Below are 27,811 nucleotides of genomic sequence, written 5' to 3'. Positions count from 1 at the left end.
TAAGCTTAAAAAGAGGTATGGGGCACAATTTAAACCTCTGCTAGTCGAAGGTTTTGCGGCACTAACTACTGATCTACGGCCCTTCACCCCGTGTACGCTTCAAAATTTGGCCCCCCATTAAAAAAGTTTGGACACCCCTGCAATAAATGAATGATAATAAGCTGTGATTTGGTCAAAGCCCCAACTTGACAGTAGCTTCATTAAAAACAACGGCTTGCACTTGTTTTGCACTTTACAAGCCTGTGGCCTCTGGAATTTCTGCTCTACAGGGCAGGAGCCGGATTAAATCATCTCTCGGGCCGGATCAGGCCCACGGGCCATATGTTTGACACCCCTGGGTTAGAGTGAGTGGGTGGAGGGGTCTATATTTCATGGTTAACCCACGGGCCTATGGGTAGGTTAAGTCGGCCCTGGGTACGCATAAAGACCGGACAGGTACGCATCAACTCGTCTAAGCTCAGGTAAGAACATATCTCAGTGTGGAAGAACCGTGGCCTGTTCCTTTAAGGTGTTCGTAAGAGCTGAATCTCTCCACAGTGAGATCAATAAAGCCTTGTCTGATCTATATCTATCTGGTGTTTTTCTTATTACTGTCCCGCTAAGTGAGTCTGTGACCCCCCCCCCGAGCAGAACGAGCCCCAATCAGTGGAACAAACTGATCGCAGATTAAGCACATGTTTAGATTCTGTTTACACAGGGTTTGTTTAGTAAAGTTCAAGTGACTCTGAGGTCTAGTCCCGGGACAGGTGTGTGACCCCGAGCGTCGCCCCGGGGCGCAGAGCGGGGGGGAGGGGGCAGTGGTGTAACTATGGAGATGAGGTGGAATGTGCACGTCGCCCGCGGAAACGGCTCCGAGAGGGTCCCGGCTCAGACCTGTCCCCCTTCTCCACGGGCCCGGCACACATTCCTGACTGCCCCAAAGAGAAGAGGAGAGCATTCCTGCAGCGAGAGGTGCGGCCCGAGAAAAGAGAGGCAAATGTGAGTGATGTCACGGCTCAGCGGCGGGTTTTATGCAACGTTTAATGCATCGACCACACGGGGGATTTAGTACAGTCATGAAACTACAATAGGAGCACAATATTAAAGCAACAATATAGAATTTAAGGTGAAAAGAAGAAATAAGAGAAACATGTACTGCAAGTTATTCATCCTCATAAAATTAACAAAACTGCATCTGCTGTTTATACAGTACGGGTCAAAAGTTTTATTAAGACTATTTACATTGTGGATTCTCACTGAAGGCATTAAATTATTATGGAAGCACATTTTTAAGAAAAAAAGATTAAAGAGACTAGATGCAAGTTGGTCATTTTATGCTCACTACTGCCACTTAAGGCCCTACACGTAACTGCAGCTTCTAGAGTCAGTTGTGGTGAATATTTTTCTCATTCTACACCTTAGAACATCACGGAACATGTAGGGGAGGAAAATACTTAATTTTAACATTTTTAAACCCCCATATAGTCCCTTTAAATAATTTCAAGCGACGACCACATTATATGAAGCTCATTGAGGAAAGGCCAAGAATAAAGGGCGTCAATTTGGAAGAATTTAAAATGCAAAACATCTTTTGTTTCCTTCATAATCCCATGTGTTCATTCATAGTTTAATGTCATGCTGAAAACAAAGAATAAAAGAGTTTTTCCAAAAAGTGTTTCCAAACTTTTGACTGGTACTTTCAAGGGCAGTAAAACAATGTAGAATCTCAGTCATCCAGTTGTTAATTCATGCCCCAGACGATCAAAACTATATTGAGGGACAAAAATGGATAGGGTTTGGTTATTATGAGATTATTTTGTGATTGGGTATTTTCTGAAGGATGATTTGGATATTGTATCATCTTAATTTTTGAAAGAAGCAGTGATTACAAACAGATCTTTTGGAGTTTGTAGACTTTAAAGGGACTATACGGAGTTTAAAAATGTAAAATGTATTTTCCTCCCCTACATGTTCCAGCCATGTCCTAATGTGTAGACTGAGCCCAGACATATTTACCACAACTCCCGGCAGTTACACGTAAGACCTGAGGTGGCAGTAGTGAGTATAAAATGGCTAACTTGCATCCAGCACCTTGTACGTTCAAGAAACCTATGGAGAAAAGTGGATTCTGTAGTGTTTTATAACTGTTATACACCTTGCCAGTTAATGTGTAGTATCCCCGTCAAATAAAGTAATAAATAATAAAGTAATAAAGCATGGGTTGGGTAGATTTCTTTGCTTCCAGGTGAAAGGGCACATGTTTAAAGGGCAAACCTGAACACTGGCCTCCCCTGGAATAAAAGCAGCAATAAAGAACACTTTGTAATGGATGCGATTTCAAACGTTTCAAGGGAAAAGGTAACACATTGTCCCCATGCTACGTATTGTGATTCTTATTGAACTGATGCTCCAGAACGAGATGAGGTCAGGAGTTGTGAAAGCATCGGGAAAACGGCCTGTGAGGAGCACATTCCTGCAGGGAGCCTGACTCTGCCTCCAGCTCAGAGGAGGATGATCTAAAGAGCGGAGGGTTGAAGTGGAGTGACTCTGACAGCGCCTTGACCCGATTCTTGGAAATATGTCCCACCTGAAACACGCAGAACTTCAACATGTCCGACCAAATCCGAAATCCCGCCTTTGCTAAGGTTAGCATCGAGGGAGGCTGGGACGGAGCACAGAGGTCAGTGTGGGATTTCCTCGCCAGGCACCAGCGCTTGTTTTGAGAAATGCCCCTAATGCGCTTAACCCTGTGTGTACACAATAGGACAAACTCCCTCCGGTACCACGGGCCTACAGAGTGACTGAGCTCACATCGACTCCAACTGCGGCTGAACGACTTAGGGCAAATGAAAACCCACCGATATAAACATTAGCCTTGTTTGATCGGCAAATCGTTGTTATAGCCTCAAGCTAAACATGTTTTCCAGTTAAAGTCTCCAATCGAGGAGAGAGAAGGAGAGAGAAGGAGAGAGGAGAAGAGAGGAGGAGAGAGGAGGAGGGAGGAGAGAGTTGGAGAGAGTTGGAGAGAGGAGAGAGTTGGAGAGAGGAGGAGAGAAGAGGAGAGAGGAGGAGAGAGAAGGAGAGAGAAGGAGAGGAGGAGAAAGGAGAGAGGAAGAGAGAGGAGGAGAGAGAAGGAGAGAGGAGGAGGAGAAGAGAGGAGGAGAGAGGAGGAGGAGGAGGAAGAGGAGGAGAGAGTTGGAGAGAGGAGAGAGGAGGAGGAGAGAGTTGGAGAGAAGAGGGGAGAGGCGGTGAGAGGAGAGAGGAAGAGAGAGTTGGAGAGAGGAGGAGAGAGGAGGAGAGAGTTGGAGAGAGGAGGGGAGAGTTGGAGAGAGGAGGGGAGAGGCGGTGAGAGGAGAGAGGAAGAGAGAGTTGGAGAGAGGAGGAGAGAGGAGGAGAGAGTTGGAGAGAGGAGGAGAGAGTTGGAGAGAGGAGGGGAGAGGCAGTGAGAGGAGAGAGGAGGAGAGAGTTGGAGAGAGGAGGAGAGAGGAGGAGAGAGTTGGAGAGAGGAGGAGAGAGGAGTTAACCAGAAAGGAGAGTGTTGCATAAAACCGTGTTATCTCAGTTTCTAGGAAAAAAATCAGTGATTTTGATCAAAACTAGCCTCAGTTAACTTAGGATTTCTCAGGAATCAAGGCACGTAGAATCAAACCGTTTTCGCCTATGGAGAGCTTAGAGTCTCAGCTTTCCAACGAGCCGTGTGTCCATAGCTATAACATAGAATACACTGTGGTGCTACAAATATGAAAAAGGTCAGATATGCTCCATAATGCACCTTTAAGTCAGGTGTGTGCTGTAAACGTATCTTTAGCCCCGGGTAAGTAAGTTTATTCTGCTTTATCGTGTCATTGCTGCCAACCCCATCCAAGTATCTGGTTCTGTGGTTGGCCAGGGGGCATGAGTGACACGGCCTGGTTTATCTGTTTGGGGCCTATAGGTTTCACTGCTGGTTTACGGCGCTGTAGGATATGGAGTCTTTCTTTTCACCGAGCGTTGTTTAGAGCTTTATGGCCCAAACTTTTAGTCCTGGAGCCATGAATCTTCAGCAAACGTCACGCGGCTAATAAGGCTGAGGGAGATTAGCGGTGGGATCTTTTCGGAGAAGTTCCATATAGTAGAAGTAAAACCTAATTGCAATGTGCCACCGAGCCACTTCCTTCTATTCCAGGGTTTATACAAGTCAAATTTAACACTTTTAATTCCCAAATACTATGTTTTTAATGCCACAAAAGCAACAACACTGTGCAAACATCCTCTATCAAACACAGAAACAAGGGGAAATTTCGATTATGGGCAACTTTTGAGCAAAATACTGGGTACAATGTCAGCCAAAACTGCATTCAAATGTGTCTTGGTATTAAACAAACTTTTGCAGTAAAATGAGTCAAGCCGTGGCATTATTTTTCCAATAATTTGAGATATAATGCCAGTTAGAACGGGATTTAATACCCGTTATATGCCTTCATTTGGTACTGTATTACTAACTTTCCATGTAGAGTGTCCTAACATAAGCTCAGACATAAGATCACTGGGAAAATGGCCATCTTAAAGGACACTTAAAGGGGCTAGATGCAAGTTTGCCATTTTATACTCACTACTGTCACCTCAGGTCTCACGCGTAACTGCAGCTTCTATATTAAGCTTGTGCATGACGGCACTTCAGACCCGAAGTAACACCTTTTTAAGTGACAGTGCAGGATTTTAGAGGCAGTTGTGGTGAACAGGTCTGAGCTCATTCTACACATTAGGACATGGCTGGAACATGTAGGGGGAGGAAAGCACATTATTTTAATATTTTAAACTCTGTATAGTCCCTTTAAAGTAAAGTTCATTTATGTTCAATTTGAGTTGAACAAATCTAAGATGAGATAAAAATGCTAAAGCCAATGGAACAAGTATAAATCCCGCTTGAAACATTAACTTAACTACTTGTTCTATTGACAATAAGAGGTTTTATTATAGCTCAGACTTTACATTTAATCTCTTCATTCAAGTAGATTTATGATTATTCATTTGCTTGTCATACCTATCTTTCCACTGCAGGTTTCATGCCCCCGCACTTGGCACTTGGCACTGTATCTTCTTGCTGCCGGTGACTAAGCCCTTTGCTATTTTTAGTCCCATGTTGATCCGCGACATGAATATTCAGGGCAACTGTTTTCTGTGTTGACAAAAAAACTTCGCCCAGTAAACGCTTCCGCCCCCCTCACCCCCCCACTTTCTAAATAAACTCGTGTCCTCTGCTGATTAAGACAGTGAAGTGTGTTGGAGAAGCCCGACAACCTTGCCGCGTGCTCGGGCACAATGGCCCGGTTTGTTTGTCCGGCCCCGCTCATTAGGAGGTTTTTTTTTTTGGGGGGGGGGGGGGGGGGGGGGGGGGGGGGGGGCAGGAGTGGAGCCAAGAGGCAGGAGAGGGTCTTTTTAAACCCCACAAATGAAGCTCGAGTTTGGGCTAAGAGTGCGAGACGAGGGGGGGCAGTGCCAAGTAATGTCAATGAGTTTTTTAAATGATTCAATCTTAATCTGTATGTCGGACGTTTAAGGGGTTTTCTCTTGTGGTAGATCTTCAAAGCCGTCGACTGGACTGGGTTGTTCAAGTTGACTCATAACCCTCACCTGATCTGAGCACATTTTCCACAGTTTGGCTTTACTCGAATCTAAAAGCTTCTTGAAAAAAAGTGTTGAAATAGCAACAAAAACGAGATGAAAACGAGGATGAAAATGCAACGAAAAAGTGAGAAAAGTGCAAAGAAAAAGTAACGAAAAAGCCTCAAAAAGGCAAGCAAAAAAGTGACCAAAAAAAAAGACAAAAATGCAACAAAAAATGTGACGAAAGAGCAATAAAAGAGCAAGCAAAAAATTGACAAAAGTGCGACAAAACCCAGCGAGAACAAAGCAACAACGCAAGGCAAAAATCTGTTTAATCAGTTTTGTCGGTCTTTCAAATAATCCAATTAAAAATGAAAAAATAAATAAGCACATTTGGACTATTTTATTGCTGGTGAAACAAGGAATGACCTTTTTTGTATAATTTCAAGTGTTTTTGTCTCATTTTAGGTAAGTAGTGTTGGTTCCATTGTCAATCCTATGTCTAGCCAGTCCAAACCTACTCAAAATCAGCAGTAATTGTCTTAAACACATTTCATTTTTCTGAGATAAGACTGTTGGTTATAAACTGGTGCTGGTTCGGTGCGTCTTGGTTGAGTCCAATTGACGACTTTGAAAACAAGCCTTAACTCTGAAAACAGCTCTATGTATCAGAGCACATGACAAAGTATTTATCTCAACACTTATAAATATAAAGATGTGCTCTTATTGAAATTGAACATCCTTCCTGTTCTGTAAAGACCTTTAAAATTACACAGTGTACAAATTATACTGCACAATTAAACTTGCCAGACCTCGTTTTGTCTTACACTCTTAGTCTATAATCTCTAATTGACTTGAGTGTAAAAAGAATTAGTAATTTTAAGCTTGCCTTTCAACTATAGGAATGGTCTCTATGTACATTTGTGGTTATTCCTACTTAAACTGGATAACTGAATATTTAAATTAGAAACAAACTGTAAGGTGAATGAGTCTTAAAAAAGTCTTTATGAAGCAAGAAACAAAATAGATTTGACTTTAGCCAATCTTGTCCATGAATTATTTCTCATAATAACCTATTCAGGGTCTATACACGTAGCAGCAAGTCAAAATCAAATCTTTTTAATTCATAAAAATAATATCTTTACAGCCACACAGGCTTAGAAATGTCCATGCATGTATTAGTTGTAAAGATTTCAGTAAAATAATGAAGGAAAATGTAGATATTTGAGCTAATTGGACACAACATTTAACTTTTGAGCATAAACTTGACAAAATTTCAGCAAAGCTTCCAACTAATGTCACAATATTCAAAGAAATGATATATTCAAAGCGACCTTTCCCTGGAAAACAGCTCCTGGGAAAGGTCGGCTCCCAGTGTGGTCTTACAGTATGTTGTGGAAATAGCCTCAGGACTCTGTGACCCAATCTTTCCAAATCTATCCTCGTCTTCAGAGGAATCCAACAACATCGGCAACGCCTCCAACAACAACCTCCCGCAACATTCAGATCATCTGGAAACCGCCCGACCACTTCGGGAGAATTTACGATAATGATTGAGCGCTATCTCTTCAATGGAAAACACAGATAGATCACGGTTAGATCAGCCTCGTCCGACGTGATGATCTGCAAAGGTTGAGGGTTCAGCGTAGATCACATCTCCCTGTCTGCGCCGGTATTTCGCCCCGTGGTGACGCCAGCGAGAGGTTGAAGCATTTGAGAGATTCATGGTTAAAGTTAACACGATGAGATAAAGGCTAAGGAGGACTCGTCTCATGCTTGACCACCAGCGAAGGATCAGTGAGGTCTGCAGTCCGTGATAATGAGAGGATCTGATCTCAAACTAATTGAAAACTCTGGGAAATTCATAGCTTTCTAGCGTCCACTGGCGTCGAACGTGACCATTTCTTCGTCAGAACTTTGGAGGATCTGCTTTACCTGAGTAGGATACTGTATGTGTTGAGAACATACAATCATTCCAATACATTTCAAAGATACAAAATACTTTCTACTCCACTACATTTCTAAAAAAAAAAAAGGCTAAAAGTAAATTTGTTGTGGAATTCTGGCCCAATTTTCATGTTTTAGACCCAATGTTTCCAAATCTATCCTCGTCTTCAGAGGAATCCGACAACATCGGCACCGACTCGTCAACAACCTCCCGCAACATTCAGATAATCCGAAAACCGCCCGACCACGTCCAAATACAGGAGAATTTACGACAAGGATTCAGCGCTATCTCTTCAATGGAAAACACAGATCACGGTTAGATCAGCCTCGTCAGACGTGATCATCTGCAAAGGTTGAGGGTTCAGTGTAGATGATATCCCCCTGCCTGCGCCGGTATTTCGCCCCGTGGTAACGCCAGGGGCGAAAGTACCTTTCTGGCAGAATGTTCTCTGTGCACTGGGGAGAGATCTCGTCCACTGTGCACTGTCCACTTAGCTGTGGGGTCCCTCAGGGATCCATTTTGGGTCCAATCCTCTTTCAGGACGTTTCAGGAAATCGAACCCGGGACCTTCTAGCTGTGAAGCAGGAGCAGCTAGAAGGTCCAGGGTTCAATTTACTTGAAATAAACTTGAAATAAATTAAAAGTCTTAATTTATTTCAAGTAAATTAAGACTTTTCATCTAGTTTAGAGTGAGGTCATTTCTTTAATCTCAATTTAAATTAATCCACGGGGCAGGTCCAGTCGACTGAAGAACAGTTTCATACACCAGGCTATCACGAAGCTGAACTCCCTCCCTTCCTTCCCTGCCCTCTCTGTGCTCCCACCCCTCACTCCCCACCCCCTGCTCCACAACAAGGACGAGAGAATGAACTATTTTGACTCATTGTGAAATCAATTGACAAATAAAATCTTGGAATCTTGGAATTGAGTGTAAATATCTTGTTCCGTGGACAGATTTCTTGACATTAGACAAAAGAAAATGTGACTTTAGAATATTTTTTGCAGTGTTGTCCTTCTTCAGTGCACTGTAAACTCAGAAAGTTGTCCAAAAACAACCGTGCATCTAATAATAAAGCAAATCTAACATTCTTGAAATCAATATAAAGCTTCTGTCGTGAAACGCGGGTGGGGGATTGTGGGTAATGGAGTTCCCTTAAGCCCGGCGTAGATGGAGGTTCTGGAGGGGGGAGGGGGAGACAGGCCGGTGGAGAAACATCGCGGAGAAGTCGGTAATTACAGGGATGAGTGAGACTTTTGATGCTGCAATGATAGTCTTTCTATGGCAGCGGGGTTTACCTCCCAACACGTGTGCAACAGGAAGTCACCGTCAATACATGAAACACGAAAAACCTCCTTGTGTCTGCACTGTCAAAGTATTACCATCGCTGATAATGGAGCTAGAGCGGTAAAAGTAAAGAACAAATAACACACAATACAAAAAGTAAGTATGAAACATTGGCTTAAGTGACTTGAATTGAGGAAATGTATCTTGTTTTGAGCGTTTTTTGTTTCATTTAGACATTTTTCCTGATTTGACCAACTTAACTTTGCTTGTTTGACGACGTCTCAGACTAGTTGTAAGGTCTTGAAATAAGAAAGTAAAGCCACCAATGGGATACACGGGGGGAAAATGGCTTGAAATAAGACTTCAATGCTGATTTTGAGTAGGTTTTGACTTGTTTTGAATAAGATTGCCAATGGAACAAGCTTTAATTTGCTTAAAATAAGAGGAATTAACTTGAACAAGATAAATCTGTGTAGTTCCATTGGCAATGAGTCCAAACCTTCTCAAAATAAGAACAATTTCTGATCATTCAAGCACTTTTAAGTCATTTGTGTCTGTAAGATTTCATTTTTTCCAGTGTAAGACCAATTTTCTTACCCCTTTGGTAAAGAAAATTACCTGAACTAAGGACAAAATGTATTCAAACGAGTAAGTAACATCTCAGAACAAGTGAAATAATCGAGGTCAAACGCTCAATCTTAAAGGGATATTTCAGGATTTTTGACAAGGGGGGGTCATTTCCTAGTTATCCAGAGTGTAGTTAATTTCTGGAGATATACTGTACATATTTTTTAATTCATGCAGTCCTTATAGTTGAAGAGTTTCGTGGAATGCAGGCTAGCTGATACCATAGAAATGTGCTAGCCTTGCATTAGCCTAGCACAGTGGTTCTCAACCTTTTGGTGCCGCGACCCCCATTATAACAGGTAAAGAGGTTCGTGACCCCCCAACCGGGTCACACCGTGGGAAATAGGAACATTAGCCTATATAATTCTTAAAAAATAAAGAAAAAAAACAAATGGCTGAAATAAAATTCATCAAACTACGAACAAATAATGGCACTCTGGTAAAATAGCAAACACATGCTACAATAAAACATCAGATTATATTGTAATGAAAATATGTATATTTTATCTAAATGAGATGGCGACCCCCCAAATTTGTCCCGCGACCCCCAGGTTGAGAACCACTGGCCTAGCAACACAAAACTCTTCAAATATAAGAACTGCATGATTTCAAATATATATATATATATATATATATATATATATATATATATCCAGAAATCAACAGCACAGGAAATGAGGCCAAAAAGAGTCAAATCTGGAAATGAATGATTTGAAATGTTAGTTCTGTCCAATCATCCCAATTCTAGACATATGCTTTAGAATTTTTCTCACAAATGTCTGACTTTACAATATACTCTTTCAAATTCAAACAATTTTAATATTCATATCCCTCAAGTCCTTGGTGTGGGGCGGTGCACTGCAAAAAGTAATGAACTAGATTAGTTTAAATGTCTCCATTTGAGCATAATTATCCAAATTTGAGTTGTTTTGACTTGTTAAGATGTGGTTGGGCTTGAGTTGAGATTATTTCTGAGACGTTTCTGACTCCTTTCAATACATTTCGTCTTTATATTCTTTGCCAATGGGGTAAGAAACTTGGTCATTGGAGGCTTTACTTTCTTCTTTCAAAAGAGATTGACCTTAGTTGAAGAGGAAGCACAGGGAGGGAAGGGAGGGAGTTCAACCTTCTGATAGCCTGGTGGATGAAACTGTTCTTCAGTCGACTGGACCGAATCTCCTCCTTGAATTCTTACTGGTTAGTTTCAACAACCACCATCCAGCTTGAAATCTTCTAAATAAACACCACTACACAATCGTTTTCACTGAATGCGAAAAGCCATCGCATCCAAAACGCCAAACTCTCCTTCCCTTTTTCCGTCAAACACACAAAGTGCAAATACTTCTTGCCTCCCAAATCTCCTCAACAGCTTCATCAATCACGTTTTAAGTCCCTTTCAGAGAGTCCCGTTGTCATTGCGAAGGTAAACACAGGCCCGCGAGCTTCCCTTCTTTGGCCCGAACTTGCGCCGCTCCGCTAAAGAAAAAGTTAAACAGGATTTTAGAGCTGAGCACACAACTGTTTGGGCTTTGTTTACCCTCGCTGTCAGCCAGACCTGCCGCGGCGTCTGAAAACGGACAAACATCCACTTCTCGGAATCTAATTTATGTCCGTGGGATAGATTATCGGTCCTAATGGGGTTGGATGAATGATCAGAGCTGAAACGTGAGAGGCGATAAAACGTGATATCGTCACTGCAAAAAGTGGATTCTCAGTACAAAATGTCTTACTTTAAAGAGACTATATGGAGTTTAAAAATGTTAAAATTAAGTATTTCCCCCCCCCCTACATGTTCCAGCCATGTCCTAATAGAATGAGCTCAGACCTGTTCACCACAACTGCCTCTAAAATCCTGCACTGTCACTCAAAAAGGTGTTACTTCGGGTCATGCACGAGCTTAATATAGAGGCTGCAGTTACACATAAGACCTGAGGTGGCAGTAGTGAGCATACAATCACGAACTTGCATCGAGCCCCTTTAAGAAATAAGTTCTTATTTATAGTAATAATGTCTTGCTGAGCAAAGTTTTCTTGAGAAAAAAAATCTTGTTTTAGGAAATAAAATCTAGCCATTTCTTGCTAAAAATCTGCTATTTTTTCTTGTAACATGAAAGAAAGACTTGTTGAATCTTCTTCAGCATTAGACGAAGACTATTTGTTCTGATTTGAAGTAAAAATAAGATCACAACAACTCTTAATTTAAGAGCTGATTCTCACAGATAATACATTCCATTCTTTATTTTTACACTTGAAATTAAAGTGTATCAATTCTATAACTATATCTATTAACATTGTTCTGACATTACACAAAGTTGGTGTTGCTCAAAATAAACATTTAGTCCACAGTTTTCACATTTATGTTGCATTTAAAGAAGATCTAAACTAAGGTACAAATTATTACAGATTGTTACACATTACATTGTACTAAAAGTAGTTCAGTACAATGTGTCAAGGTAGTGTAAAATAAAGTGACACCAGATTTTCTTTCCCAAAATAGGAATATTTTCCTTAAATATTAGTATTTATTAAGAACATTTTAGTAAAATTTAAATGTTTTTTCACTAAATAAGTTTCACTAAATTCACTAAATACGTTTTTCTGAAATTATTTCATTTTCTGACTTTCTTTATTCTAGCTACACTGGAAAAAATGCCGTCTTATCTTAGAAAAAATTGCTTGAATTGTGCTTGAAATAAAACTTTTAATGCTGATTTTGATACGGTTTGGACTCGATCCATTGGCAATCAAAAATGTATTCATTAAAAGTCTTTTTTCAAGCACTTTTAAGTCATTTTGGTCTTATTCAGATCCTTGTGTCTGTTGGTTCTTGTACGAATACTTTAAACCTCATAATTTCAACAAACATGTTCAGCTTCTTCTTCAAAAGCTTCAAAAAGACGAAACCGATTCCTCAATAAAATCTCAACAATTGGCGAAATAAAAGTGGAACCTCATCATTTCTCGTCGCACCTTTTGGCCCCGAATCCCGGCGTTTCGAGGGGCGCAGGTGCATTTTTTCAAAGGCGCGGGACAAACAAAGGTGGGTGTGTTCCCCCTTGCTCAGGCACGCATATGATAATTGCAGCGTGAAGGAAGAGGTCTCGCAGTTAAAGGGCTTTCGTTATAATGGCGGTTAATGCCGAAGTAATGATGTTAGGAAGCAACAGCCTCGGAGCGAAAACTCTGCTTCGCAACACGAGTTCAGATGGGTTCCTCTGCGTTCTTTACGAGCCCGAGGACTGACTGAGTGACTTTTAGTTACTCAAAGTATGATAGTGTTGTCATAACTCACTAAATAGAGTAATGGGGATCACATAAAGCTGGGGTAACTTTATTTTGCTTTCTTTCTTAAAGCCTATTCTACTGCATAGGCACATATAACTGATTCACCTGAACTATCTGTATGTGAAAGAGGATAGTGAGAGCTAGAAACGAGTTGAGGCAAACGGGTAAGAGTTTATGCTCCACTACGTCCAACTTTCATGGGTTGAAAATGAGAGAATTCGTGTCATGAAGTTTGACAGATTTCCATATAAGCCAATATGCTAGAGCTGGGCAATATACAGAATAGTAAACAAGGTAATATCAAAATTACTGTTTGGAGGATTTGCAAATTACAAAATCAAGGAGAAACTTGATATTGTAATGTCAGAAAAAAAATGGGGAAAATGGGGGGTAAAAAAGAGAAAATATTAGGAGAAAATGTCAAAGCAATGTAAATTAAGACGTTTTCAGAACCTTTTTCATTGAGAAAGTCCCCAGAAATACTGAGATATTCACTTTTGTTAACATTGCCCATGCCCTACAATGGAAAGTTAAAGTGAGAGAGAAATTTCAAAAGTAAACAATCAAGTCCCCCACCTTATTGGACTTTAAAGGGACTATACAGAGTACTTTCCTCCCCCTACATGTTCCAGCCATGTCCTAATGTGTAGAATAGAAACTGCAGTGACAAGATAAGACCTGAGGTGGCAGGAGCGAGTATAAAATGACCAACTTGCATCTAGCCTCTTTAAAGCCACTTCTCGTTTGCAAAATGAGGAAACAGAGGAAGAAGAGTAAACAATATAGCCCTCCCCCTTCTCTCCTGATTGGCCGGTTCGCAGCTCACAGCTCGCCTCATTGGTCACAGTTATGGCACGGGGGATTCTGATTGGTTTGATCAGAAAAGGGAGGGACTTTAGACAATATCATTCAATATTACTTATGTCATGTCAAATTGCAGGTCCAGGAAGTCGATTATACGCAATCTATTCCATTTGTAAAACATTTCAACTTACAGACTGTCACTTTAATGATCTAGGAAGGAAGGAAAGAGATTTTTAATTAGCTTTCGTGCTTCCCTACTGCTTCGTCCTCTCTATGCGAGTAGCTGATTAACCCGAGAGCCTCTCACTCATTGTAAAAATCGCCTCAAACACTCCCGGCTACAGTTTGCTAACAACCAGTCACGAGGCAAAAGTTAACACGGCACAAAAGCCCGAGCTCTGTTTACCCGCGCGTTTGTCCAAATTTGACGTCGCGATAAGCCGCCGTTTTGAAATGCCAAGAATGAGCTGCAACGAGTGCAAAGAAAGGCGCGACCGGGGGCGAGGAGTGAAGGATCTCGGGGGGGGGGGAGAGAGAGAAAGCCTCAAACAAACGCAAGTGATAGGAAAAAGGGCTAATCCGAGGAGCAGGAGAGAAAACATGGCCCCGGGGCGATCCGTGGCATTAGGCCCAGCGAGACGGCGGGGCAAGTCGCTACAGCTCTGCCCCGCCTCGGCATCAGCCTGACAGCAGCAGGGATCTGACTGAAAAACTGCAGAAAACTACCCCCCCAGGGGCAAAGAGGAGAAGCAACATGTCAGAGGGACCGGGGGCGAAGTTATTTTGACTTACACCTTTATTCAGGCATTAGGAGTAGCGTTTTATTAGTTAAAAGTCGTGTTTGTTGGATGCTTTGGTAAAAAAAGAAACTATGAATGTAACTTAAAGCTGCATTATGCAACTTTTATTGTGAGAAAGAAGTTGATATGTGTGCGTTTTAGATCTTGTAGTGACACGGTGGCTGTATGAGTGGTCAGCATGGCGCCTTTACTTTCCACTGTGACTGAAAGTAAAGGCGCCATGCTGACCACTCATACAGTTGGTCACTACAAGGTCAAATACGCACTATTTTTTTTTTTTTTCCACATAACAAGTCGCATAATGCACCTTTAACGTGGGTCACCTTACACATGGACGGGCACGAGATATACTGATCTGAACTGACCTCCACAATTCAGTCTCTGAGCCTCAAACTCTCAAACTTTTTTCTCTGGGGCCACATTATCGGTCCTGATTGTGATGGGGGGGGGGCGGGTTGGGTCGGCTGTAGCATAGAATTGTTTGACCCAGGCCAAAATGCAACGGGCCTCATTGTGAAGTAGAGATTACTCGCCTGGCACAGTCGTCCCCACTATCATATCCACAAGATCAACACTTGAGTCCAGCTGTTGTTTACGCTTGTTAAGTGTGACGTCACCACTTCCGGGTGCTAGCATAGCGGCTAATATGCGAGAAAAAAAAACATTAAAAACTACTGAACCTACTTATTTCTCAGACTCATTAGCAGAGAATGCCGCACCTACTGCTAAAAAAGCAATATTTACTGAAGTCGGTACTTCCGGAGTTAGCGTAGCTGCTGCGCCGTTAGCATTTATCTCCGCTAACCCGGAAGTAGTCCTTATTAATTTACTCCACACTGTGATGTTAAGCTTCATTTACCACGTGGCTGTAATATGTTGTTTATATTCTGATCTCTTATGTCAGTGCCCTCTGCTGGACACGTGTGGAACTCATTTCTATTTATTTAAGTTGCCCCCTAGTGGCTAGAATGAGTATACTACTTGTTTAGTTAACCTCTTATGTTCGGCTTTACCCAAATCTAAAATCCTGGACTAGAGAGCGACAGCGTGGTGCCTCGTTTGAAAGCTAAGTCTTACAAAAGTGACGGTAACTTTTTTGTCACATTTTTCAAGTGTTTTTGTTGTGTGTTTTTTTTTGCTTTTGCAGCACTTTTTATTTTTTGCTTTCTTGTCGGTTTTTGTTGTGCTTTTTTTTGTCATGTTTTTGTCACTTTTTAGCTTTGTTTTTGCCACATTTTCATTGCTTTGCTCGTTTTTTTGTCGCTCTTTCGTCGCTTTTTCTGTCACTTTCTTTTACATCCTCATTTTTGTCTCTATTTTGATGCTTTTAGATTTGGGTAAAGCCAAACTGGAGAAAATGTGCTCGGCTCAGGAGGGAGTTAAGAGGTTAAAAAAAATCATAACTCCGCACAGGAATGGGCTAGAGACTTACTTATTGTCATACTCAGGGATTTGTGCTCTGCAAGTCAGGGGCCGGGTTAAATCATCTCGCGGGCCGGATTTTGCCCCTGGGCCGTAGTTTGAGGACCCCTGGTTTACGACATGATAGGGGACAGACGATGGGATTTTGAAATGAGAAAGAGTCACTTTATGTTCATTTCCAAACTGGTTTTGACCAGATCATCATATGAAATCAGTACCTACATTAGATTGGTTATTTGTTTCATAATTTGGATATTTGTGGCCATACAAATTGCATTTTCTTTTCGATATTCTATTACAACAAATCTTTCAGCCTTGCCTTGTAGTGCAGCGTAGAACAGTTTAACTCTTCTCAACGCGCTGCTGCTCTCCACTCGTATTGTATCGGCTCGTCTTCCCTTTGAGAGAGACACCATTGTGGGGAGACGAGTATCGGAATGTTAAGCCGCCTCCCTTTGTGTCCGACGCGACCTCTGACCTTTCGGAGTTCGCCGTGACCAAAGGGAAGACGAACCGACAGCGTGTGCGCGGCAAAAACTGAAGCGAAACTTTTCTCTGAGAGCGGGGCGGACAATCTGGAAAAGAATTGGTTGTGGCAGCTTTAATGTGGGGAAGGGTCGTTCGGCGGCCCATCGTTCCCAGTCGGAGAAGCTAAAGGGGAAGGATTGAAAAGGGAATGGATGTGGGAAAAGATGGAGTTGCTTTAAGTTTTGCCTGGTTGCTGCTGGACAGAAAATTAACCACTCATACAGCCACTGGGTCACTACAAGGTCAAATACGCACAACTTTTTTTCGCATAAAAGTTACAGAATGCAGCTTTAAGTACAGTCCTTGTCTCATGAAGCTACGACTGTAACTTAAAGCTGCATTATGCAACTTTTTTAGCAAGAAGAAAACATGATATTTGTGCGTATTAGATCTTGTAGTAGTGTAGTGATGTAGTGACATAACAAGCCGCATAATGCACCTTTAACATGGTCACTTGGACAGGCTTCACTAGATAAACTGTATGATCGTGCAATTCCACATTTGAAAGCTTCTGCACAAACACTGAATAGGACATGATTGGGGACAGAAGATGGGATTTTAGAAATGAGAAAGAGTCACTTTATGTTCATTTCCAAACTGGTTTTGATCAGATCATCATATGAAATCAGTACCTACATTAGATTGGTTATTTGTTTCATTATTTCGTTATTTGTTGCAGCTAAAGGGCCGGGCGATACGGCAGCCTGGAAGCCACTAGATAAACTGTATGATCATGCAATTCCACATTTGAAGGCTAAGAACCTCCACAATTCAGTCTCTGAGCCTCGACTTTAACTGCTTCTGCTTTAGGGGTTCTTTGAGTAGAGATGAAAGACTCAATGGAGTCTTTTTACTCATAGAAAGACACCATAGTACCCCTTAAACTCTTACCACCCGCCTTAACCAAGCGCATTTTCTCCAGTTTGGCATTCCCCAAATCTAGAAGCTTCCTGACTATAGGCCAGTGTCTCATTTGAAAGCTAAGACCTACAAAACTGATCCAAACAGATCTTTTTCCTCACGCTGTTGCCATGTTGTCGCTTTTTTCACGTTGTTTTTCATCTCATTTTTACCCGTTACTGCTCATTTGATGCTTTTTTATGGCGATTTGTTCAAAATGTTGCCACTTCTTCGCTGCACTTTCATCTTTATTTGGATTTCTTGACACATTTTGTTGCTTTTTTGTCACTTGGTCTTTAGTGGTTTATTATTTATGTTGCGTTTTCATCCTTGTTCTCATCTCGGTTTTGACACTTTTTAGACCTGGGTGATGACAAACTGGAGTAAATGTGCTCGGTTGAGGTGGGGGTAAAGAGGTTAAACTCTGCAGCCAATTACTCACATTTATCAGTATCTAGTTCTGTATTGTGTTAATAAATACTCTGAAATTCAAACCTTTCCCTGCAAATCATCATCACAATTCATTTTGTAGTTTGGACAAATATGAAGTTGCGGTTTCTCTGGCAACGACCGCGTTTGTGAGTCACATTTATAATGGTTTGTTGCTGTAATTTGTAGTATTTCGATTGCTCATATTCAGGGGCGGACTGGGACTGAAAAACAGCCCTGGACTCTGACCAGCCAGGCCCAAATTAGCGTAAATGCAACACTTCCACAAATGCATATTTTAACCTCTTACCCCCCGCCTAAACCAAATGCATTCTGTCCTCTTTTGAAAGCTAAGACCCACAAAACTGACCTTTTTCCTCGCGCTGTTGCTGTGTTGTGTCACCTTGTGTATGTTTTTTTTTTCTTTTTTTTTTCTTTTTTGTCACATTTTTGTTGAATTTTTGTTGAATTTTTGTTGAATTTTTGTTAAATTTTTGTTGAGTTTTTGTCACTTTTTTGTTAAGTTTTTGTTACATTTTTGTTGAGTTTTTGTCACATTTTTGTCGCATTTTTGTTGAATTTTTAATTAGTTTTTCTATCATTTTTTGTTGTGTTTTTCTGTCCGTGTTTTTCTCTTTTTCTCGCTATTTTGATGCTTTTCTTTCTAGCTTTTAGATTTGGGTAAAGCTCGGTTGAGGCGGGACCGGTGGCCCTGGAGCCAGTGGCCCTTCTGTGCTCTTCCAGAATGGACATACAGTATGGCCAGTCCGCCCCTGCTCATATTTGAAACATTAATAGTTGAATATGAGTAATCCAAAAGTCACGCATTAACATGTTTGATGAAGAAACAAGATTCACAACTTTTTTTTGTCTTTTCCAGTGGTTTTCAGACACGTTGCCAGGTTACCAGTTTGACCCCTGGTAACCTGGCAACCGTGACCCGGAGGAAAATCCAACGAACCCTGTAACTTTCTCCCATAGCACGCGATTATTTCTAAATGATTGCACAAAACTTGGCCCGTTCGCAGCTGCCTTTAAACATTATTGGCACGTGTTTTTAAAAGGCTGCGTTAAATTCCGTGATGCGTACGGACTTGGCAGCGCTGCCGGGTGATGAAACCGTTAGACGCCGCCAGTGCCGGTTGAAAAGGTTACGGCAACAAATAATAAGGCGTGCGAAGGTAACATTAAAGACGCCATTTTGGAAACGCTTCAATAAATCAGTGAATTTACTTGTGGAGATGAAAACGATGTGAAGAATTCGTGAGAAAGGCTGTGGTGTAATCGCTATTATTGACAGGCAACACGAGCCTCGGGGTCAGAGGGGCCACCTTGATGTTGTGTCGGTGAGCAAGACACTTCACTGTAGTTTATACTGATGAAGGGAAATGATGGAGCCTCTTGAAAGTAGAAAAGAGTGAGTGCACTGGGACACGGCCCTCGCGTACAGTGTGGTTCAGAGACGGACAGTAGCAAAGTAAATGTACTTAACCTCTTAACCCCCACTTTCTCCAGTTCGGCTTTACCCAAATCTAAAGAAATCTAATCTAAGAAAACAAAGATGAAAATGCAACAAAACAGATCAGATCGGTTTTTGTAGGAGGTGTTACTCTGGTTTATTGGCTGCAAGTTCAGCTTTACCCAAATCTAAAAGCTTCTCAACTGGAGCTCATAACGGCTCATTTGAAAGCTAAGACCTGATCTAACATTTTTCCTCGTGTTTCCATGCGTTGTTGCCGGGTTGTCGTCACTTTTTTGTTGCGTTTTCATCCTCAATTACGCCTTGTTTTTTGTCGCTTTTTTCAGGAAGCTTTTAAATGTGGGTAATGCCTGGGGGTTAAGAGGTTAAACTTGATGTTTAGCGTTTTGCTGATCGATATTAAAGCGGGGGCTCCGAAAGTTTGGAAGCTCTTGGTCTAAAATAGTGCATTGCAAATTAGCTTCTTCTTTGGTGGCTTGTCCATCAACTTTGGAAATTTGATGGGGCTAAAACAATCACAAGAAGATGAAACTATGGGCTTTAGGAAGACCACTGGTGAAAATTACAACCATATAAATCAGGATTAAACAACTCAGAGTCGTGCATTAGACGGTTATAATGCACGATGCGCAGTGAAGTTCATTATTTATCGTCTAAACAACATCAGCACAGAATCACAACACAACAGGACTAACCCTGCACTTTTCCCTGGAAGTAAACACTGCTAGTATGTGGCACTTCTGGGCAGGAGTTATTTCACTTTTACATTGTTTAACCTGCAGCTAGCTAGCTACCTGTAGCTCAACTGTTTATCGAAACAGCTGCAGTGGAGTCGCTTAGACCTGGGCCCCATGAACTGAAACTTTTATGTTTGACTTTGCTAATCCAGCCAAATATGCTTAAATGCAGGGACCATTTGATGTAGGCCTGAAAATAACGTCCCTTTAAAGGAGCAATCCTTGATTTTTGTATTTTCTGTTATTGGAATAAAATTTGTTTAGTCCTTTAGTATATGGTAAAAGCAGACATTTATCCAAAAACACTGGTTTTAAAGCCTTTTAAACAGTCATAAAATGTCAGGCTCGTAGGCATATTTTACAGTGAAGTGACAGTTTTCCTTCCTGAAAGTTGTGAAGCCTGGTTTAAACTCAGTCCCTGTGACGAATTGTGATGTTGTAAATGCATTAGGAAAGTTTGAGAGCTCCTCTAAATATAAAGCATTTGTATCAATTCCATGAACTTGTTTGTTAGCATTTCTGTGACCCTGAAAAGTGCTCATAAACTCATCCCCGTGAAGAATCTGGAAGTTGTGAATGTGTTCGGAAAGTCGTGACAGTTACTTTTGCAAATCTGTTTGACGTTTCTCGTGAGTTTCATTCATCTTAAACCCGCCTTATCTTCCAAACAAATGGGTTTTTCCCCTCGTCTTCCTCTGTGTTTAAACACACGCTTCGCCGCATATTCCCAGGCAATGGTTTTATGGGACACATGTAGCAATGCACCGCACAGGTAGACGTTTTAACAGGCCATGGGGTTGCCGTACATGGGTTTTTTTTCAATGTGATGTAAGCTCGCTGTGTGGTTTATGGCCCTCTTAATGTCAACGCTTTGGGCCCGAAGATAGACAGAGACGACAGCGAGGGCAATGCACATATATCTATAGAACATTACTGTGTGGAAAGGGAGCACTTTAGAGTCACAAATCTGGCTGCGCCTCCGAATTGGACACACGACCCTGGAAATAAAGCAGGATTTTGCATTGAACAAAGACGGAGGAGCTTTAGGGGGAATGTATATATGCCTTATCTTGTCTACCTATTCACACAGAAACGTTCCGACCTGGGAGTGAAGTCATTAATCATTTCTAATTTGGCCTGACAGCTGTCTGCGCTCCACAATTAGAAAGATTGGTGACTTCTGCTTCTTCTCATGCACGATCGTAATGCGGTGCTTTGAATAATGGGGTTTATACATTAGATGAAAACATATCGAGCCCTCTAGAGGTCGATGTTGATACATAATCATCCAAAAGTAGCTCCTCACGATCTGGAGATGTTCATGAGCACAAGGGTTGCCAAGTCTGCAAAACTGTGATACCATTTTGAGCATTTCCGGAAGTAAAGAATAAAAAGACGGGATTTTTATGGCTTGATTCTCAAAAGGCGAGTATTACGCTATTTGGTTTCAATGTCCAACACATCTTTATCACTGTCTTACACCTTGCAATATTGATCTAAAACGGATGAACGAAAATATCCTGTAGTTTCACTTCCTGATCTCCTGAGTGAGCAAACATAAGCCCCTCCCACCCCTATTTAGTTGCTCCCCTACTGAGTTCTGCAAGAGACTGAGAGGTGATGAGAACAACAACAGTCAAATGTAAAATCTTTTAACAAAAAATGAGCACCTATTTCATTTCTTAAAGCAGAACTAAGTAACTCTTGCCCCTAGAGGCCATAAGCGCAACTGCAGGTGTCGTAGCAAGTTGCCATTTTTTAACGTATTAATTGTCCGTGAGAGTAAATACTACGCTGACAGAAAAGACAAAGGGACAGAGGGATATTGTACTTCCAATCACTCAATGGAGATCATTTTTTTCACTCAAACTTGGCTGTAAATACTGTTTAAGTGGTGCTAGCCCGCAGTTAGCTTTGCCCGTTAGCCCGTTAGCTTCTTCATCGTGATTCTATTAGTGTGTATTGTTGCTCCGGTCCGGTGGCAGGGAAGCTGCAATTGTGGTTTTCTGGTCAGAGACACCAGGGGGAGATGAAAGACCCCCAATCATCTTATTAACTCTTGTATTACCCCCAGAGGGACTACGGAAAGGGTTTATTAAGGTAAACAAGTTACTTAGTGCTGCTTTAAGATTTGCAAACATCAAACAGAGGAAAAAGAACTGGTCAAAACCACCACCTGAACTGCATCTGAACAGTTTCGCCACAGTTGTAGCCGAAACAGCCAGGTGTGAAACATGCACATATCATTACTGGAAGACCTATTACTGAGGGAAACTTATTTTTTTTTAAATGTGGTAAATTTCAGCCAAAACTGCAACTGAATATGTTTTAGATCATTTTGATATTTTCGCTAAACTTGTGACATAATAATTGTTGAAGCAATGTCATAATTTTCCAATACATTTAGATTTAGTGCCAGCTTGAATCAAACTGAATGCTTTTTAATGACATTTAAAGGGACTGCACAGAGTTTTAAAATGCAAAATACAACCTAATGTGTAGAATGAGCCCAGACCTGTTCACCACAACTGCCTCTAAAATCCTGCTCTGTCACTCAAAAAGGTGTTAATGAACAAAGTTAATATAAAGACTGCAGTTACGCATATGACCAGAGGTGGCAGTAGTGAACATAAAATGACCAACTTGCATCTAAGGCCTTGATTTTTAGCACAAGTTCTTGAAACACAACTGTTTATGATGAGAGAACAAAAAAACAACAACTAACAATTCAATTTCAAATGACCAATGACCCAATCTAAGGCCATCAGGGCGGCTCTTTCTACAAAAAGAGCAGGGGGAAGCTCGGACCCTGAGTAATAAAACTCGCAAATGATCCAGTTTCTTAACACTTCCGCACTTTTTGACATAAATTCTTTGCCGACGGAGAAATACTTGAAGGTGGAGCGGCGCTGGTGTGAGGGAGGAGGGTCCAGGGCCAGGATTCAAAGGAATGTCCCGGCCCTTCGCAGCACCTGCAGCGAACGGGGCATGTCCGACCAAGACCCACAGGTATTCAACTCCAGGCGGGAGGAGGAGGAGGAGGGGGGAGCGGAGAAGGGAATACCTCCAGGTTGGGTTATGCGGATGTCTGTGGGACTTTTTTATGTGTTTGAGGCAACAATGGCAACTTTAATGGCACAGCGATTGCTATTAGATTTATGTTTCAAGCACTCTTACACCAAATGCCCTTTCTTGAAGCAGTTTAGTGACAATTAAGAAACCCTGAATGAACAAACATGGAAACTAGCAGACAAATATTACCGTATTTGTCTAAAAGTAGTCTCCAAATCAAGTTTCTGATCTCTACTCTTGTCCTAAACCTGCCACAGTAACCTCACTTTGGTGCCCCCTCTCTTCTCTCTCTCTTCCACCTCCGTGCGATGTTTTCCCTTTGCCAACAGCTGTGTCCCACTGCTTACTCCCTCAGACATTATCAGCTCCGCATTTCACATTTGGATCACACCTCTCCAAGCAGCACGGAGGACGAGCCGAGTGTTGGCTGCGGGACAAGACCAGAGAGGAACAAGAGACGCCGCTTCCTGACTGTCTAATAACAAAACATGAATTCAACACATGGCAAAAACATGGCATTGCTTTAGATTCGAATTGCAGTTTCATTTGCAGTACGATAAAAGTAAATGAGGTCTTTAATCGGCCGATATTGTAGTTTAGATCAGTGCTTCACAACTGGGGTTAAAGCTGCACGATGAAATATCTGAAATATCTGAATTAAACCATGAAAGTCAAAGGTAAATGAGCAAAATCTCTCAGCTGTTCCATCAATACGTTTCTAGCTCTCACAGACCCGCCCACCCATCTTGATTGTTCACTTGAGTTAATTAGAAGTAGTATGGGAATTAACACAACTGAAGTTTGCTTCTTTACAGACAGATATGAACTGAGATGAAAAGTCTCAAAGAAATCGTCTTCGAAAAAGAGCTTTAGAGAATGGAACAGACTCATTCCATGTTCTTATCTTGCATATATTCATCAATGTGTCCAGTATCACAATATTATATTGTTTTAAGTGTCTTTACTGAAGGTTTAGGTTCAGTTTAATGCAGCTCTGTGTCAGACACAGGCCCCGCCCACTACTCATACAGTAATGATGCTGATCTGAGGTAAAGACGGGTGAATTTAATTTTCTAAAACTTTGCCATTTGTCCCAGCACTCCTTAGATAGAAGATTAAGTAGTTTGTTATGTGTATGGTTCAAAAACATAATAAAGCTAATAGTTCACCAATTAATAATTCAACAAAAAAAGCAAGAATATCATGTTTATTTAAGCATTTTTGAAAATTCTCAACATTTCCAAGCTTAAGTTCCCATTGAACGGACATTTTCCAGAAATCTACGCACCTTTGCCACCCTAATCCGAACATATCGTAGCTGCAGTTCATAGCGAGACAGGGCGGACCCCCAGAGCTAACGCTGTGCTAATGTAGCCTCTGACTTCCTCATTCGCGCTGGAGGAAAATGCGCTATTTTTACACACAAAGTTTACAATGAAGATCTATGGTGCCAAATGAAGTTTACTCCACTTCAAGAAAATAAGTTACGACAGCTTTAAGAGCGAAAACTGGAGATCTGATGGAACATTTCTTCCATTCTGTCAAAAACGAGTAACTGACTGCTTGGCTTTGATCATGATTTCAGTCTTAGCCTCATTAAACGCTAAGATTAACGCTTGGTCGCACGAGTTTGATCAGTTCTAGATGAAAGTGAAAGGTAAAAGAATGAGAAAGTGACTACTGCGTCACTACTGGACCACCCAATGAAGCCATCTGTCACTCGCCTTTTTTACATGTCCATCCGGAGACCCCTCCTCGCGTCACTCTCACTCACCCCGCGACAACAGCAGAGGGGAGTGTCCCGGGAGGGAGGAGAACCGCGATTCAAAGTCAACGCGCCCCCTCAATCTGCAGCTTCCCCCGGGGGAGCTCCGATGGGGCTTAATGACTCTGTATCTAAGGGACTTCCTGACTTTTTGTACAACAAGTCGAGATATTGGCAAGTAATGACAAGTAAATGATCAGGGTTTCAACAGCGGTAAAATTAGGATCACCGTCTTACAAATACCTTCTGCTTCAGGCTCTTTAAAGTGCTTTAAACTGGAGTTAATGGAGTCAACCTTTTGCAAGACTAAAGGTCCACAATACTGCATTTACAAAAGGAATAAAGTACACTGACTGCAACTCATGTACAGGTAGTTAAAACAAATGTAGGTACTAGTGTTGAAAAGATAAAAGTATCGAAAGCAGGTCGATACCTGTTAGTCCAGGGATGGCATTAAAGGAAGTGACGGAAGTTCTGTTGTTTGGTTTTCTGGTTCTAGACCTCAAATGTTTTAGTATGAGCCTCGAAAACAGTATCGTTCAGGGATCGGTATCGTAAACTAAGTATCGTTCAACAGGCCTATACACGGGAAAAGAGATTAAAGATCATAACGGTATGAGTAAGTACATACGTGTCAAAACATTGTGATGCTATAAAGGCAGCTGATACTAATATAATAATGGGCACATGATTTGAATTGCCAAAACAAGCCTCTTAAAGGGACAGATTTGGTCCGCAGTCCCCACTTTGGGCACCACTGATTCACATTGAGCCAATGTTGAGATATGCAAACGCTATGGGCTATAATTATTCAAATATCCAACCAAATTAGCGCTATTAAAAGGAAATAAATGATGTGTTTTGTCTTATTATGTATTCAGTATTTCGCTGTCAGACTCCAAAAAATGAGTTCTCAGTGAATATGTTTCTTAGATCAAATAATCCTCAAAAGGAGTTCCCGTTTATTGTGTATCATGAGAATGTGTATAGACTTTCCTCAGCCTATTACAAACTATTGCTCTTCAGTTAAACCCGTGTGTTTCCCGTTTTGTCTTCCAGAACAGAGAGTAAGCCAGCTCCATTAGGTGTGGCTAATAATATTCCTGGCTCCTCTTTACATATTCAGGAGCGGGGGGCGGGGTTTGCATCGCTAATAACAGCAAGCGGGCCCACTCAAAAAAAAAAGAAAAAAAAATGAACGACTTCTCCAAGCTCCCCCTCCAGCTACACTAAAAACAGCCCTACTCCACATAGCAAGAGAAAATAGTCTTAACAACTCCCGTGACATATTACAGTAAAATCAAGGATAAGCATATAGGCAAGACATCCATAGGGTTACGCGCAATGGATAGCGGATGCGTAATGGCACGAATGCGCAGTCACGTTACGGTCAAGTCATTACAAAATGGTTTTACGCACAGGAGGGACACCTTAACGCGCGGGTATGTCATGAAAGTGTGCCAAAGCACGCCGAGGAAAAAAGGACAGAATAAAGCGAATGGCGAGGTTTGAGCAGCGTTTGAAAGCTTAAAATGACTTACCCCTTGCGCATAGGTGGAAGCGACCAGGAAGATCACCACGCAGACTCTGTCAGAGAAATAAAAGCGAGCGTTTAGAGCGTATTACAAGTGGGTCTCGGGTATCCAGACATGGGGCAGGTAAAGTGCACCGCCGCACCACCGGGGCTAAGCACACGCTACGGTTCAAACAGGAGGCTGTACGCGCAGTTTGCAAAGAGCAGAAGTGTCCGAAACCGGAGCGAAAGGAGGTTGAGAGTAACTTACGGGACTTTCATGTCGCTCGGTCAGATGGGGGAACCACAAAACCAGCACTTGATCTCCCCTTCCCCGTGTCTTCTTCACCGCCGAGTCCCCGCTTCAATCGCACTCATCGACGGCACCAAAAACGCTCTCATCTGGGGGGAGGAACACACGCGTAAAACAAGCGCACGGGGAAAGCGCGGAGTAAAAAACACATTTTTTTTCGAAAAGCTGCGAGAGCGAGATTCGCGTCACGGATTTCAAAAGCTTATACCAACTCACCCAAAACTTGCAGCCGTGGATTCGCTGCTTGCTGCGCTCTCGGGCTGTTGCTGAAGCGCTTCGACTCAGCAGCCCGAGCACAGAGCCAGGGAGGCGGGGCCACGGCGCATGTCAGTCACGGAGCAGCAGCGGAGAGGCGAGCGGGGCTCCAAAAGTCTCCTCACTCTGAGACGGGAGAGCGAAGGAGACGCATGTTGGAGATTGTGCTTTTACGCACGGCGCCAAAGTTGCTCGAAATCTCACAAATACTTGAGAATGAGTGGAGTAATGAGTTTGATACTAATGTGTAAAGCAAATACCAATGTCATTATCATTCACTTCAGCTATAAAGCTCTAATGAAGCTAATTGTAAGTTTTTGCTTTAGCAGCAGCCGCAATAATAGCAATAACATTAGTAATAGGTTTAAGTAGTGAGTAAGTAGTAAGGTTTTAGTAATTAGGCCGATTTTCATCATTCCCAAAACACCCAAGGGCCGAACCTCAACAATGTAGCCTAAAGTAAAGAACTATTTTCTGCAAAGGCCAATGTTTTACATCAGCGGTTCCCAAGTGGCAGGGCTTTGGTACCCACCATTACCCTCGGATGACAAGCCAAGGACCCAAATAAAACTGTAATTAGTTATATATCGTATAAAATATTATATTTTCCACACAAGTTTTTGTTGAACAAGCAGTAGATTTCCCTTTAAGACTGAAATTATGATCAAAACAGCCCAATAACATTCATTTTAACAGACACAATATTGAATATTGAATAAAAGTTCCCTCGCGACCCACTGAAAATGGTTCTGTGACCCACTTTAGGATCCTGACCCACCAGTTGAGAATCACTGTTTAACAATGACCAAGCGGGATGTTCTGACAGGACATTTTTAAAAGACTGACACTATTTCTCGTATTTTTAGACTTACTTTAACAGGTATTTGATCTCTTATTTGCACAATAATATTTCTGCCTGACGTTGCCTACCCCTGATGTAAACCATTGTAATGAAACACAAAGAGTTCATTGGTGGAAAAGGATGATCTTCAAGTAAAGCAATGGGTTGGAAACGTTCCCAAATGCATTTACTTCATAGGGACATGTGTGAACCATTAACAACTAACACACTTAAAACATTTTT

The 27,811-nt window shown here is 41.7% G+C and overlaps 1 protein-coding gene across 1 annotated transcript in view; it reads right to left on the bottom strand.

The window, feature by feature from the left end:
• The window catches only part of col4a6 (collagen, type IV, alpha 6), a 167,255-nt gene extending 140,486 nt beyond the window's left edge, over positions 1-26,769 (bottom strand). Inside the window, exons 1-3 of the mRNA XM_079579863.1 lie at positions 26,689-26,769; positions 26,431-26,561; positions 26,188-26,233 (exon numbers count right to left, since the gene is read on the bottom strand). Coding sequence (XP_079435989.1) covers positions 26,188-26,233; positions 26,431-26,441 — 57 coding nt within the window. The 5' untranslated portion in view covers positions 26,442-26,561; positions 26,689-26,769. The remainder of the gene's footprint in view (positions 1-26,187; positions 26,234-26,430; positions 26,562-26,688) is intronic.
• Positions 26,770-27,811: the final 1,042 nt, after the last annotated feature.

Source organism: Gobius niger (genome assembly GCF_951799975.1).
Source record: "Gobius niger genome assembly, chromosome: 21".
NCBI lineage: Eukaryota > Metazoa > Chordata > Actinopteri > Gobiiformes > Gobiidae > Gobius > Gobius niger.
This window is presented reverse-complemented; position numbering and strand designations above follow the sequence as displayed.